Genomic DNA, 17576 nt, shown 5'->3' with positions numbered 1-17576 from the left:
TTTTCTTTGATTATTTTCAAAGAATACTATCAGAATAGCAAACAGTTTGGATCCTGTTGAGACGCCACGTTCTGGATCCAAACTGTTTGCAAAGGCCTTCAAAATTCGGTCCCAGCACTGAACTACTATCTCATCCAACATCATTATTTTACATTTTTACATGAATATGATCACTGTTGTGATAATCCTCATCAACATGGTCATTAAGACTTGCTATCATGATGATCAACATCATCATCATCATCAATCATCAATCAATCATCATTATCATCCTCATCATCATCAATAATTGTCATCATCATCATCATCATCATCATCATCATCATCATCATCATCATCATCATCATCATCATCATCATCATCATCATCATCATCATCATCACTATATTGCTCATCATCATGACTTTCTTCCCTCTACCCCTCATCATCATGATCATCAATCATGCAAAAATACAACAAAATAACAACAAAACCACATGATAATCAAATGTTAACGAAAATAAATTCAATCATTTCTGATACTGTTTCACAGTATTATGAAACCATAACCACCCAAATGACCCAAAGAACATAAAAAGGCACCATGTAAATTACCACATAATATTATGGACAATTATGACTTTAGTTCCCACATAAAGCAGTACCTATGATAAAGGTAATTAGCTAGAAAGGTAATTAGATTTTTTAAATTCATGGTTTCGTCTTTAATACCAATAAAATACCATAAACAGAGAGGCCTGTCATATTTAGTCCTCCTATTATGGGCTACAAGATAACTGGATGAGCCTCTCTGTGATACTGATCTGGGTTCAGACAGAAGCTTGACTCCTGAGGTTTAGACTGACAGCAAGGTATTAAAAGTTCAAGATAATTATCACTGCAAACTAGACCACTATTGCATCTGTGCATTATCACATTATGAACACAAAACAATTTTTATGTACAGTTTTAAAGAAGGCCTAAATAGCATAAAATCTTGGTCCCCAAAACACATTTTCATATCTGTCATTGAGATGCTTTTGTAATCAGCATGACCAAATATAATGCTTGAAGAAAAAACCCAAACCGTGAAATATTAACAGTTACAATTTCTTAACATTTAAATTGTCATCCAAGGGAACAAATTGCTTCCGCTTGCTCATAAGTGTGAAAACGTTACTCAGAACATCATTATAAACCTGTAACATAAATAAAAACATATCATGCAATAAAAAAATAACACTGCTGCAAAGTTATTAACAAGTAAAATAAGTGGTTAAATGAAGAATTGCTGCCAATTCAAGGCTTGCTTCAGGCTTGTACACATTTTCCTGAATATTAATGGTCTTGATTGCATATTGGTGCAAATATTCATGTCCTTAATCACATTTTTCTGTAATTGCTTAACATTAAACACATTTTGATGCAATTTTAAGGCCTTGAAAACGTTTTGTTTGTTTTAGTAAGCCTTGAACACTAAATGCATATTATTGCAATGTCATGGCTTTGGACACATGTTTCAGCCAATTTCTGGCTTGCAAAATTCATGGCATTAAACACATATTGCTGCAAGTTCATGGCTTGAATGCATATTACAACAAACTCATTTCATTGAATGCATGTTTCATGGACTTCAACAAAATCATATTGCTGCACGTTCATCGCCTTGAAAAGAATATTGTTGCAAGTTGATTGTCTTCAGTGCATATTGCTTCAAGTTAATGGCATGGAATGTGATGTTAACCCAATTAATTAAATACCTGTAGTTAACAAACACTGATATTGACAGGATGCACTTTTCCCTTCATCAGAACATTATGAGGACAGTACCCTTGACAAAGACATTTGGTAGAGTAATATGTCTTGAGCTATTCTGCCAATAGTAAAGCTGCATAATTAAAACAAAACATTTCATGATGCATTAATATGTGAGAATCTTGTGCTTTCCATCTTACTCAAAGCAACCCAGCAGAACCATTCAAAATTCTCTTCTCACAAATCTAAATCCAGGGAATTCTGATAAATTATCCAATCTGTTATTCTACTCAAACTAATGCAATATGAGGCAATAAAATCATCAAATGATTGACAACTATTTGCTCTGAGAGAAGAAAAATGTGCTTACATTGCATTTTAATTTTTTATTTAATGTCTTGACTTCTAATCATCCACTTATCATTTTTGCTGAAATGCAACAAAAATCTGCTTCATTGGTGAACTATTCAGAAGTATTGATACAACAACTTGATATTCCCTTCCATTAAACCTTAAAAGTAAAATAGCACCAGAAATAAATTTTGTTTGCATATTGTATTATTTACCATCAATTACCACTGATAAACCCATTAACCAACAAATGTTATGATCTAGAGATAATGTGTTTATCTTTATAACTATGTTTGTTCTTTGGTAGAAACTTGAACACCATGGTAAGTCAATGTTACATCAGTGTTTTTGCTGAAGACTCTGCTTTTATTATAAAACAAAATAATTGTGGCATGCAGCTATTAAATTAAGAAATAAAATATTTGCAATCAAAGTTTTGCAATGGTTTAAGCTGGAGTTGTGGCCTCATAAGAACAGTTTCAATGTATAGCCCCTTCAGAGATAGACCTTTGTCTCAAATGTGACCAATACAGTGGCATTGTTATTCAAGGGCAACTAACTTAGGAATGTGTGGATAGATGGAGGAAGTTTTAAACATCTTAACACTTTAAAGGTATGAAATATTCATGTTTTTAATTACAACACTTGAGAAATGTGAAAGAAGTTTGCGCCACAAATTAGCATTTAATACAAACAAGTAATTTTTGTTATGACCAAGGTCAACAACTCTGCTAAGGCTTCACAGATCCTTGACAAACAAGGGCTGTTTGTAAAACATGCATGCTCTCCAAATGGGCTGTCAGTTGTAGTGGCAGCCATTGTGTGAATAGGTTAGCGTCACTGTAACCTTGAACTTTGACCTAGTGACCTGAAAATCAAAAGGGGTCATCTGCCGGTCATGTCATCAATGTCCATATGAACTTTCCTGATACAAGGCCTAAGCTTTCTTGAGTTATCATCCGGAAATCATTTTACTGCTTCAGGTCACTGTGATGTTGAATTTTGACCTAGAGTCCTGAAAATCATTAGGGGTCATCTGCCGGTCATGACCAATGTCCCTTTCAACTTTCCTAATACCAGGCCTAAGCATTCTTGAGTTATCACCCGGAAATCATTTTACTGCTTCAGGTCACTGTGAAGTTGAACTTTGACCTAGATAGTGTCCTGAAAATCAATAGGGGTCATCTGCCAGTCATGATCATTGTACCTATAAACTTTCCTGATCCCTGAGGCCTAAGCGTTCTTGAGTTATCATCCGGAAACCATTTGGTGGATGGACCGACGGACCGACCTACCGACATGTGCAAAACAATATACCTCCTCTTCTTCGAAGGGGGGCATAAATATGACACATTTATATACTTTCATTTCATTTTAACTTTTTACAAATTAAAACATGTGGATGCTGAATACAAGCTCATTCACACTTTCCTCCATTCACCTGATGGTGTTAACAAAAAGAGAAAATAACAACAACACCCTTCAATTTTCACTTTATATAGCTAAAACAACAAAAAACTGCTATCACACCACACCCATAGGTAAGGCCCTCCCAACAGGCCTTTTTATAACATATGTTACACTGTTGCCCCAATTTGTTTCACAGCTTGGTGCCTTTGTTAAATCATCTACACATTTAAATTGCAAAAAAATGGGCTATACTTTGCTGCTGTTTACATCAATGATTATAATCCCACCATACCAAAAAATTTCGAGATCAGCACAAAACAATAATAAAAATAATAAACGATGGTGAAATGTTACAGTCAATATCATTTACCGCTGAGTCTTCAAATAATATCAAATTTTCATGAAGAGTGGTGTGAATTGTTTTGCTACCCAGGTATAACACATACTTTATTAAGGATTATAATTTTGAATTTGTGTTCCAAACTGAGCGGCTCAGCATCCTTATGTGACAGCCATGTTTCAGACTCATACAATTATGTTTGTTCAACATTACTTAACTGACATCGGCAGGATTTGATAAAATGTTTAAATTCCAAGTGCTGTTTTTTTTAAGTCATAATTAAAATGCATATATTTTAAGCACTTTTTTACTTAAAAAATAAATATTTATTTACCATTTAAACATATTTCTAGCGAAGCAGACCTAAACCAGATATGTGTGTAACTGCATTTTACAGTATGAAGCATTTATTGTAAACTGAAGTTTATTCACCATCATAATCATATTGATGATTTTTTTCTGAGGATTTTCCATAAATAGATAACTTGTTGCAAAAATATTATTTTTGATTGCACACTAATGAATAAATGATTGAATGAATGATTGAATCAATCAATCAAATATATATCCTGTTAGGTCAGGTCTATTCAATTCAGGTTAGTCAGTCAATCAACTATTTGGGAATCTAATATTTTATTACATAGGAGCTATTCCTTTAATTACAAAAAAGGATTGCCATGCAATTTTAAACTATTCATTTCGTTTAACCACTCGAAACAATGTGACTCAAAATCTCTGCCTCCATTTATGCTGATGTTGTTTTTTATATGCAAACACTATCACTGATCACAAGTAGTAAACCATTAAATACAACTTTAAAGATGCTACCTGCCTGTAATGGGCTCTGTGTTTTTTGCTATTTGACAACAATTAAAGGGCAGTAGGTGAATGGTTCACTTACTATGTGACAAAATGAATTAACCTAGGCTTCAGCATTATAAATGTGTGTTTTTCGCCACAGATCGCGCAGACTTGTAGCAGTTTTGCAGTAAATTAACCACAGATGGCGCAGACTTGTAGCAGTTTTGCAGTAAATTAACCACAGATGGCGCAGACTTGTAGCAGTTTTGCAGTAAATTAACCACAGATGGCGCAGACTTGTAGCAGTTTTGCAGTAAATTAACCACAGATGGCGCAGACTTGTAGCAGTTTTGCAGTAAATTAACCACAGATGGCGCAGACTTGTAGCAGTTTTGCAGTAAATTAACCACAGATGGCGCAGACTTGTAGCAGTTTTGCAGTAAATTAACCACAGATGGCGCAGACTTGTAGCAGTTTTGCAGTAAATTAACCACAGATGGCGCAGACTTGTAGCAGTTTTGCAGTAAATTAACCACAGATCGCGCAGACTTGTAGCAGTTTTGCAGTAAATTAAGTTAGGTGTAAAAGGAGTTTGTTGTTCTATCTTAACATTGGGTGTTAAAGCGGTGCAGTAATAAGAATTGGTTTCCCAACAATGCAAGCTTCTGACGGATGACTTATAATTCGCCCTTTTGGAGCAAAAAAACTATATGCCTTCTAATTTGAATCACATGGTACCTTTTTGCACCCATGGTTTAATTTATAATATTCAAGATATGCCCTGGACTAAATTTCAACATGAACATTCAAAAGGGCAATAACTGTGACATAATAACGAAGAGGTTTTGGTTATGAACTGCACTTGCCTGGTTTGGGACTTTTCTACACATTAAGTCCAAAGCTGATACATTTTATAATTTTGTGGACTAAATTAAAGTAAAGAAAACTAATAAAGGAAAAAATTATTATATGAGATATAGAGTTTTGGCACTTGTAAACTTACATCACTTCAATGAAAAGTACCTTCTTCTACTTTTCAAGTTGATATCTCTTATAGTTTTATTTAAAGCTCTGGACAAAACTAATTTAAGTACAGGAAAATATAACATGAAATTACTCTCAAAATACGAAAGCAAGAGTTAAAACTCTTCAGCACTGCACTCCACCCCTATTGGATATATAAAAATTAAATTTGACATTTAAGTTTTCAAGGTGAGTAATTATGTAATTTTAAACAATAAAATTCACAGATGTACAACTTTATATCATGCAGGACAATGCCTGAAATTTTGAATGTTGCATGTTGAAAAGTGTAGGGGAATGCCTCTGAACAAGTTTTGGTTTACATACGGACAGACTCTCCTTGGCGAAATGTTGTTCATGATTTCATGAACACTTCAAGCCAATCAGGAACTGTTCATGAACCGTTCTCAAAAAGTTCCTGATCTTGGTTCATGAATATGAACTGTTTTTAAGACACGTTCATGAACAGTTTATGAATTTTTGTTGAACACTTCAAAGTTCATGAACAGTTCTTCATCTAACCATAAATACTTAGTAATGAACATTTCATGAACAATGATTTCTGATGACTTTTCAGAGACAGACTTTGAGGATCCATCATGAATAATTCATGAATTCCTTTGTGCTAGATGTTTCATAAATATTTGTGAAAGTAATATTGAAATGTCTAGCATACTAATCTTGTAGATTTGTGAAACCTGTGAAGTTAGTATGAATATGCATAGTATTTTCACCACTGTAAGTAAGAGTTCTTGACCTGTTCTAGAGAATTTTAAGAACATTTGTACAAGAACTGTTCAAGAACTGCCTTCAGGAACAGTTCAATGACTTTTTAAGGACCTTTCCTGTTCTTGAATTATTCTTAAACTATTCTTGAACACTTTAAGAACTTTTTTGAACAACATGTTTCCTTCTGATGTTCTTAAACAGGTCTACACAATGTTTTTGAACATATGATGGACTTTTTAAGAATCCAATATGTTCTTAAAAGGATCTGTCATTGTTCTTGGAAGACTTAAAAGACAAGTTTAAGAACGTTTTAAGGACATCTTATTTCAAGAACCGTTTAAGAGGATATCAAGAACTCAAACATGTACATTGTATTGCTGTTTTTACAAAGGAAGAATATTGTGTGCACAGGAAGTTGAAACGGAAGGCACATGGTTTATGTTATATTTGAAAATGTAAGTCTTTAATAAATTACCGGCTGAACTGATCAGCCATTGGTTCCATTTCAAGTTCTTTGGCACTGTAAGTGTAACCATTTCAGGGAAACCATTGATTAGTAAATGATTCTTGAACTGAAAATGAGACTATTCATAATCTTTTCAATACATGAATTATTCATTGTTCATAACTGTTCAAGAACACTTCATGCCATCGGTGTTCATCAATAGTTCATGAACATTTCATGCCATAATGGTTCAAGAATAGTTCATGAACACTTCATGCCATAAGGTTTCAATAATTGTTCATGAACACTTCATGCCATTAGGTTTCAAGAATATTTCATGAACACTTCATGCCATTAGTGTTCATGAACAGTTCATGAACTAAAATTTCAAGAACATTTCACAGACGTGGCTCATTTTCTGTTCACTGACTATTCGTGAACAATTCATGAACTCAGTTCACGAACAGTTCATGAACAGTTCACGAATTATTCGTGAACTGCAGAACAACATTTCGCAGGGGCGTGACAGACAGTTTTAAAAGGTCACACTCAGATTCAAGTATACCCCCCCCCCCCCCCTTTACTTGATATCTGGGACCATAACAATGTACGGGTCTCACATGCCGAGGTGAAAATTTGCAATCTTATAAAAAATGCACTTAGCTTAAATGATCCCTTTACAAGCTATATATGTTGGTCATTAAAATTATGTAAACCAAGAAATTTGTCTTCTGATGATTGTTTTACTTTATAAGGAAACAAGACTGCCATCAAGTTTCAGAAATGTTACATTATTAGCATAAACATAAATTGGCCTCTGTGTATTCTGCTATAAAACAAAAGCATATCACACATTTTAAAAAGATTTTTAAGCTAAGATTCATTAATAACATTGCTGTAAACATCATATTAATAGCACTTTTGTCATAAACTTCTGCATTTTTTTGTCATACTGAATTAAAACATCATAAACCTACTTTTCAGTTGACACTGAATTTAATAACTGAACATGCAGATGCATGTTCTCACAGACGCTCACACATGCATATACAAAGGTAGCAGGTAGCAGTGAATGCCTTTTTACCATTCTTAAAATGTCAGACATAAAAAGCTGGGGAAAAATCATCACCTCCCCCCAAAATGAATTTCGAGAACATTATACACATGTTTGTAGGTTAAATTCTACAACACTTACCCCATCTGTTTGAAAGACAACAATTTTTACTACGATGATGTGTATGAACTGTTGAATAGTATGGCTCCTGTAAATACTGTTCACCTGAAATAAAAATATATAATTTTGATAACAAGCAAAATGTATGACTCAGTCATGGTCATCTTAATTAAGGAATCAGACAAATATAAAAATATTCTGCATGTTTATCATTGCATATCATTTATAAACAGCGTAGTGACCCTATTATACAATATAACATACATATACAAACACTATTGGGCTTGCAAACTGAAAGCATATAAGCAAAACAGTTCCGCTGATAATTACAATGGTTCTTCCAACTATCGCTTGACTGCCTATTTTAGAACATTTCACTATTTGGGTGGGCAGCCTCTGTTGCCATTGACTTGGGTGAATATGAAGCAGCTCTGGAGTAGACCTTAGTGGAACAAACCATTAAACTACAAGCATCTGGTTTTGAGGCCTGTCTGTGATTGGATTTGGCACATTTTCAGTGGAGGACCAGCCTGCAGGAATTTGTGTAAGTGTCTGTAATGTATTGGAGCATTGCTCTGAGAAAACTGGGCTTAATGCATGCCCGTAAAGTGTCATCCCACATTAGCCTGTGCAGTCAACACAGGCTAATCAGGGACAACACTTTCTGTTTCATGTGGCTTTTTGCCTGAAGTCTTAGTCTTCCTTTAAACGAAAAAAACATAAAAGAGAAAAGTGTTGTCCCTGATAAGCCTGTGTAGACTGCACAGGCTAATCTGGAAAAACATTTTACCCACATGCATTACATTTTCAGTCAAGTAAAAACAATTATTCAATTATGCAGATGTTAACAGTTTCAAGATAAAAAATTGCTCTTATTTAAGGACAACTATTCAATATTAGAACGCCAAAACAAACCTAGTTGTAGCACCTGATTACATAACATTTACAGCATGTCATTTCAGTACAAATTTAATCTTAACTATTTCACAAAAGGGTGATAAGTCCTGTATGCTAACAGCTTTTTATTGGTACAGGTCATATTGGAAAGATTACTACAAAATACCTTCATATGTCAAGATATCTTTTTTATAGCTGTCACCTCCATTCAAGTAAATGCGCTTTCCAAAAATTGATAGCATTTGCAATACTTCATTTATTTCTTATATTTAATGTCAGATTTTCAACAAGTTGCATTTACAGTATATTCTTGAATGAATATACTCTGTCATAAATATAATAGTTTATAGAAAATTATAATGTCCATCAGTTTATGGAAAACATTTTTAAAGAATTGTGTCCTAAATTGTAAAACATGAGGGCAAAATGCCCTAGGTTGCTAACCTGAGAACAGAAGCATCAAAACTCGTTTAAACAGCTTTTGTGATGTTTGCACAATAAATGTCGATATTTACTTTGCCCCCTTGACCCCGTGACCTAGTTTTTGAGGAGGCAAGACCCATGTTCGAAACTTGACCTAGACATCATCTAGATACAACTTCTGACCAAGTTTGGTAAAGATCAGATGAAAACTACTTGAATTAGAGAGCGGACACAGACCGACCGACAGACAGACAGGCAAGCTCACTCCTATATACCCCCCTCATGCTTTTCAATGGTCTCAAACCAATTTTGAAAGCGGCCACAATATCATTAGAACAAATATTCTGGGCAGATTTCAGAAAGAGTGGACTAAAAACATTACTTCTAGAGTGTTCAAAAGTATCTAGAGTGTTCAAAAGCAATTTCCTTGAATTGACATAGTGACCTTGTTTTTTCCTCCAGATTAACCAGTTGTGCACTTGTCCCATATACCATTGGAACAAATCTGACAATTGTTCATGGAGATTGGGCATTAAATGTGGCCTCTAGAGTTCTCACAAGGTAAATATTAATGACGCATGAATGACAATGCATGCTGGAAAACACACCACAAAAAGAGGGACAAAAATCGATCACAAAAGATCACCATCTAAGCATGCTGTGCTCAGGTGAGCTTAAAAAACTATATGAACTACTCTAATCAGTTATGGTCGCATAACATGAACACTTCTGCTAGCTGGTGGAAATAATATTCAAAACTTCAAAGCAAAAAATGCCTACATCTTATAATAAACAAGAGTGCCAAACTGTCACAAGATACGCCCGTTCGAAGGTTTTGGACACCATGCTCAATGCTTGAAAGTGTCCTCAAGACCTAGTTATTGACCCGGCATGACCCATATTTGAACTTGACCTAGATATCACTTAGATGTAACATCTGACTAAATTTGGTGAAGATCAGATGAAAACTACTTCAATTAAAGAGCGGACAACATGCTTAATGCTTGAAATGCACTATGTGACCTCGTTTTTGACCCGGCATGACCCATGTTCGAACTTGACCTACATATCATCTAGACACAACTTCTGACCAAATTAGGTGAAGATCAGATGAAAACTACTTCAATTAGAGAGCGGACACCATGCTAAATGCTTGAAATGCACTAAGTAACCTCGTGACCTAGTTTTTGACCCGGCATGACCCATATTTGAACTTGACCTACATATCATCTAGACACAACTTCTGACCAAATTTGGTGAAGATCGGATGAATACAATTTGAATTAGAGTCCGGACAAAGTGGCGCCGTTGAAAATGCACTAATTGACCCTATGACCTAGTTTTTGACCCGGCATGACCCATATTCGAACTTGGCCTATATATCAACTAGATGCAACTGCTGACCAAGTTTGGTGAAGATCGGATGAATACAATTTGAAATAGAGTCCGGACAAAGTGGCCCCTTTGAAAATGCACTTATTGACCCTATGACCTAGTTTTTGACCCGGCATGACCCATATTCGAACTTGGCCTAGATATCAACTAGATGCAACTGCTGACCAAGTTTGGTGAAGATCGGATGAATACAATTTGAAATAGAGTCCGGACAAAGTGGCCCCTTTGAAAATGCACTTATTGACCCTATGACCTAGTTTTTGACCCGGCATGACCCATATTCGAACTTGGCCTAGATATCAACTAGATGCAACTGCTGACCAAGTTTGGTGAAGATCGGATGAATACAATTTGAATTACAGTCCGGACAAAGTGATGACCAAATTTGGTGAAGATCGGATGAATACAATTTGAATTAGAGTCCGGACAAAGTGGCGCCGTTGAAAATGCACTAATTGACCCTATGACCTAGTTTTTGACCCGGCATGACCCATATTCGAACTTGGCCTATATATCAACTAGATGCAACTGCTGACCAAGTTTGGTGAAGATCGGATGAATACAATTTGAAATAGAGTCCGGACAAAGTGGCCCCTTTGAAAATGCACTTATTGACCCTATGACCTAGTTTTTGACCCGGCATGACCCATATTCGAACTTGGCCTAGATATCAACTAGATGCAACTGCTGACCAAGTTTGGTGAAGATCGGATGAATACAATTTGAAATAGAGTCCGGACAAAGTGGCCCCTTTGAAAATGCACTTATTGACCCTATGACCTAGTTTTTGACCCGGCATGACCCATATTCGAACTTGGCCTAGATATCAACTAGATGCAACTGCTGACCAAGTTTGGTGAAGATCGGATGAATACAATTTGAATTAGAGTCCGGACAAAGTGATGCCTTCCGCCCGCCGCCCGCCGCCCGCCGCCCGCCCGCCGCCCGCCGCCCGCCCGCCGCCCGCCGCCCGCCCGCCGCCAAGGGGTTTCACATAATACGTCCCGTATTTTATACGGGCGTATAAAAACAGCAAAATTTTGTACCAAAACAAAGGTCAATTCGGCCTTTGCCTTACAAATAACCAGAATTGCAACCGCATTCTTACAGAATTCATTTTACAATCAATACTCAAATGCACTTGTGCATAATTCATTTTGCAAGCAATTTTTGAATAGCAAGAGAAATATGTAACTATGCAATCCAAAGAATGTGATAGAAAATATGTAATATTTAGAGGACCACACGTTTTCCTGTGATCCAGGCTTCTCACAACATCAGCTTATTCATTTTCCAGATTATATCATTATCACGAAACCATTTTGCAGAACTTTAACTCCCAGAAATAGTGTTTCATGTGTGTGGTGAAAAACAAAGAAAAGAAAACTTTGTTTAATTGCTTTAACATGTGAATCAAGATTCAGCATTTCAACATTTGATGACTGAAAAATACGCATTAGGTGACATGTAACACAGAAACATAGAAATATTATACAATGACAAATGTTTGGAACGGATGTTAACAACAGGACTTTATGCCTTACATGTATGTGACATAAAAAAGTAGTATTTTGTAGGGATAATTATTGCAGATGTTATTTAGGTAAAAAGAGACACTGATAATTTTGAAGTAAGATTTGTTTTAGTGAAACATTTGCATTTGATATGATGTTCCACAGATACAGGAATTTCACCCTCACAGGCTACCCCTTGATTCAATTTGCATTTTGAAGTTGTCTTTTCTTGAGAAAAGGAATCTGAGGTCATTTGGCCTTGCTATCAAAAGCTTGATTGTTCATATTCTATCCAGTGGCGGCACTGTTATATTCAAGGTTTCTTTTTGCATCTAACTATTCTTTATGAATTAAAAATATAAGCCAACGGAATCCAACCATTTTATGAATCATTAAAATTTTTTGGTCAATATTTAAGTTATGACCCTAGTTTGACATTTTCAATTTAGTAGTTAAAAATGCAAATCTTTTATGTTAACACTTTTACAAGATGGGCAGGTAATGATAGAAACTAAATATATGGCTGTAATAATATGTTGGGACAAACATTATGAAGATCATACATAAACAAAATAAAGACTGTAAAGGATTATCTTTCGATATCAACTTACCTATTTTGCTGGCACTGAATTTATATTTAAGAAAAAAATGAACGCCAATAATAACTTCTGCTGGCCAACAATAGAAGACCTCAATATTAAAGGACCATTATAAATATTCAGCAACCAAAAAGTGTTAAAAAAACAAACTATCTAACTAAATGGAGACTTTAAAACACATCTTTGCTAAATTCAAAATTAATTACCCAGCAAAAATGGGATTTTCCCACCAAATAAAACTTTGCTAAGCCAGGTAAGCCAAACAAACCAGCACGAGGGGAGAGAGAACATACAGACTCTAGAAAAATCAGTGAATATCCATGGTAACAACTAGAATCACAGGTTGTTGAATTGTTCACCAGGTGAGGTTTCGGGACATCGCTGTAGCAGACATGGAGTAAATTGGAATTAGCAAGGGCAGCAAAACAGAAGCTAGAGTCAGCAATCGCCTACTGACACAGTGTTCCATTTGGTCTAGGCATCAAGACATATTACATCTCCTATAGTAATTGATTGCAATTTCTATTATATAAATAAATATATATGGGTTGTTTTTCTCCTCATTTTTTGCATTTGTTGTGATAATAAATTCATTGGCATCAATGAATGGAAACTACAATTTTGTTTTCCATATTTCAATATGCGATATGAATGTGTTTTTCAATGTATTAAAAGTGTTTTTATTTAAGATTTATTAGAGAGTTTTTTCTTCTTGCATTAAAATATTATATGTTTTAGTATGTCTGACATGACCTTGAATGTCTGAAAAGTGTTACATTTGAAATATGTTCAGTTGCAATTTGTTAAAGTAACATTACTATTCAAAATCAACAAAAATTTCGTACAATTGTTCGTAAAATCAACTTAACCAATTAAAAATCAGTGTTCCTTATGGCAATTGTCGAAATTTCAACGTCAGATGTGGTCTGGTAAAATAGATGTTTGTAGATACAAAATGCTCGTTTTTATTATTGTTTTGCATATCTATTCATACGACACATGAACACTAAAATGGTGTTCATGTGTCGTATGAATAGATATATTCGCGGGAATTAATTGTGGCCACAAATAAACAACAAGAGCACCGCCTTGCGGGTGCAGACCGCTCATCTATTTTTCTTTTTAAAGGTGTAGGGACCAATCTCAATTTCAATCACAAAGGAGGGAGGGGTGGAGTGGAGAGGGGTGTATAGTGTGGGGGTGTGGTCATTTATTACATTATCTTCCAAAAATGCAAAAAAATGCAAAAGAAAATTGTTTTCTTTGGGGGGGGGATTCTTGTGTGGGATGGTTGGACGGTATTTCAAAAATAAAATAATAAAAATAAATATTTGTATTATTTAACCATGTTTGAAATAAAAGAGAGATGTGTTTGTCAGAAACACAATGCCCCCTATTGCGCCGCTTTGAAATTATTTATTTATTTATTTTTACCTTTGACCTTGAAGAATGACCTTGACCTTGAACTTCCACCACTCAAAATGTGCAGCTTTATGAGAAGGCCACTTTGAAATATTTATTTTTTTTACCTTTGACCTTGAAGGATGACCTTGACCTTGAAGGATGACCTTGACCTTGAAGGATGACCTTGACCTTGAAGGATGACCTTGACCTTGACCTTCCACCACTCAAAATGTGCAGCTTCATGAGAACGCCGCTTTGAAATTGTTTATTTTTTTTTACCTTTGACCTCGAAGGATGACCTTGACCTTGAAGAATGACCTTGACCTTGAACTTCTACCACTCAAAAATGTGCAGCTTCATGAAAACGCCGCTTTGAATCTTTAAAAAAAAATGACCGTTGAACCTGAAGGATGACCTTGACCTTGAAGGATGACCTTGATCTTGAACTTCCACCACTCAAAATGTGCAGCTTCATGAGAACGCCGCTTTGAAATTGTTTATTTATTTTTTTTGACCTTGAAGGATGACCTTGACCTTGAACTTCCACCACTCAAAATGTGCAGCTTCATGATAACGCCGCTTTGAATTTTTTTGATTTTGTTTGACCTTTGACCTTGAAGGATGACATTGACCTTGAAGGAACTTCCACCACTCAAAATGTGCAGCTTCATGAGAACGCCGCTTTGAAATTTTTAATTTTTTCACCTTTGACCTCGAAGGATGACCTTGACCTTGAAGAATGACCTTGACCTTGAACTTCCACCACTCAAAAATGTGCAGTATCATGAGAACTCGGCTTTGAATCTTTAAAAAAAAAATGACCTTTGAACCTGAAGGATGACCTTGACCTTGAAGGATGACCTTGATCTTGAACTTCCACCACTCAAGTTGCAAGTTGCTATCTTCAATATTGAATAAGTAATGGCCAATGTTAAAGTTTTCGGAAGGAAAGACACCATAAATTTAACATTTGAACTTGAAGGATGTCCTTGACCTTTCACCACTCAAAATGTGCAGCTCCATGAGATACACATGCATGCCAAATATCAAGTTGCTATCTTAAAAAGTAAAAAAGTTATGGCCAATGTTAAAGTTTTTTTCGGACTGACAGACAGACTGACTGACGCACAGTTCAACTGCTATATGCCACCCTACTGGGGGCATAAAAAATATTTTTTTGGGGTTGGGGTGGGGGGGGGGGTATAGTGTGAGGGTGTGGTGGTCATTTATTAGATGATCTTTAGCTAACAATCACATCAGAAGCCTTCAAGGATTCTAAAGTACACTCATGAGTCACTTTCCTGGGTAGAACCAGTACTTGACGTCTTTAAAAAGATCCCCAAAACACTCTCTTATTAAGAATTAAACTAGAGACCTCACCTCTATCACTTATTAAGAACTGCAGTCATATATCAGAACTCTGGTATCATGAGAATTTATAACATAAAGAGGAATACTTGGTAATGCAAGATACTATTGTACTAACATAACAAATTCAGGAACTGCAAATTGATCTGTTCAAGGCAACCAATGTCTTATATCACATGGAACTTGTTACCAAATTGATCTAACATACAGCTTATACTAGCAAAAATCTCCTGGAATGCGTGCTCGGTTATGTAGCCAAAATTTATGAGGAAAATTACAAAATTAGATTAATTTAGAATACATCTGACTGTGTGCAATTCTTTGATGATTATTGAAGCTGTAATTGTGCTTGCCTAGCAAACTGTTACCCCCCCTCAGAAACAACAGTGCTGGTGGAGAACGAAATATCATTTTCCAGTCATGAACTGACAAGATGCGCTTATGTGTAATCCAATTTAAGATAACTGAGGATTCGTTTTTATAACTTGATAAACCAAAAACTAAATGACATTATTTTTAACAGAGCTCAATTTTTTGGTTTTGCAAATTAGTAAGTTAATATTTCTCTGCTTTCCCTTTATTTGTCCAATAGTTTGTAACATTTACCTACTGGATTTTGCAACAATATGACATTTTTTACACACTAATTTAATATCAACCAGTTATGGGCTAACTTTAATAGTCCTGGATGATATTGTTAATTTACTGTCATAGCTATTTTACTGTTACGCTTTCTTCTGTTTACTGTATAGTTCAAATTGCCCGAATTATTGATAAAACTTGAGGCGCAAAGAGTTTTAGAAAATATAGCATTTTTAAAACATAGGTAAATAACATAACAATGCATTTAAAACTTAAAATATGTTAATCTCCAAAATTTTAATTTAATACACACACTTTTCCCTCATTTTTTTATTGTATTTTTGTCAACACAATTTTGTTCACTCCTCTTAACAGCACCTCTACCACCCTTTTCATACCATTTAACTGAAGAAGGCAAGATTTGTTCGGATTAAAGGACAGATTGAGATGGGAGTTATCAAAACCCGGCTGCTCCGGATTCAATCCAAAACAACTTGTTCAGAATCCGGACAAATGCCAGACATACCTTCTTGTAATTATTAGACCTTCAAAGCATTTGATGAGTCATTTTACGTTGATTATATGTGCATTTATTGCAACTGTCTCTGACTACAAAATGGTGAACCCAGTTTTGAACAGGGATATCGTGACATTTAGAACATTGACCCACAGTCAGACACAATGGAATCTCAATTTATATCTAATTATATACCAATATTGTACAATGTCAAATACATACAAATACCTCTACTTTTCATTATTTATCCAGATTGAATTATTTGTCACAGATTATCTATTAAAACATGGCTATTGACCTTTTTAATGAAACCAATGGAGTTATAGTTGGATAGTTAGACACACACCTTAGTGTACTTAACTGTATGGCATATAATGCATTTATACACTAAAGACATGACTTATGAGAAGTGTAAGGTAAAAAACAGGATATAGGTAATCATGGCCTCTACCCTATAAACAATCAAAAGGCTACCATCAATTAAGTCACATTGAAGTCTTAAATTAATGTACCCTAAAGCAGAATTCCAGCAGTAACAACAAGATGATAGAAAAACTACATCCATACATGATGCAGAACAGCCAGAATTATGTGATATACAGACAAAACCTTTAGTCTACAAACTGGGATGCATCTTGCATGTTCCACGGAGCGTATGTTTACAGGAGTTGAAACGAGTATTTGACCCTTACTGTAGTCAATTCAAATTTATGCAAAAACTAATTATCCGATTGTATTGGTTTAAACGTTATCGTGTTGCTTATTAATTCCTCTTTCAAAAAATATAACTTTAAGTATATTTCAGTTGTTATTAATGGATGTATAGCGAGTTAAACACGAGAAATACACATTTTATATTTTACCCACGCG

The 17576-nt window shown here is 35.1% G+C and overlaps 1 protein-coding gene across 1 annotated transcript in view; it reads right to left on the bottom strand.

Annotated features, from left to right (window-relative positions):
• The window catches only part of LOC127864321 (A disintegrin and metalloproteinase with thrombospondin motifs 9-like), a 124142-nt gene extending 115030 nt beyond the window's left edge, over nucleotides 1–9112 (bottom strand). The window contains exons 1-2 of the mRNA XM_052403979.1: nucleotides 9107–9112; nucleotides 8029–8112 (exon numbers count right to left, since the gene is read on the bottom strand). Coding sequence (XP_052259939.1) covers nucleotides 8029–8112; nucleotides 9107–9112 — 90 coding nt within the window. The remainder of the gene's footprint in view (nucleotides 1–8028; nucleotides 8113–9106) is intronic.
• Between the last annotated feature and the right edge of the window lie 8464 nt (nucleotides 9113–17576).

Source organism: Dreissena polymorpha, chromosome 1 (assembly GCF_020536995.1).
Source record: "Dreissena polymorpha isolate Duluth1 chromosome 1, UMN_Dpol_1.0, whole genome shotgun sequence".
Lineage (NCBI taxonomy): Eukaryota > Metazoa > Mollusca > Bivalvia > Myida > Dreissenidae > Dreissena > Dreissena polymorpha.
The sequence above is the reverse complement of the archived record's forward strand: the minus strand, read 5'-3'. Positions and strand labels throughout refer to the sequence as shown.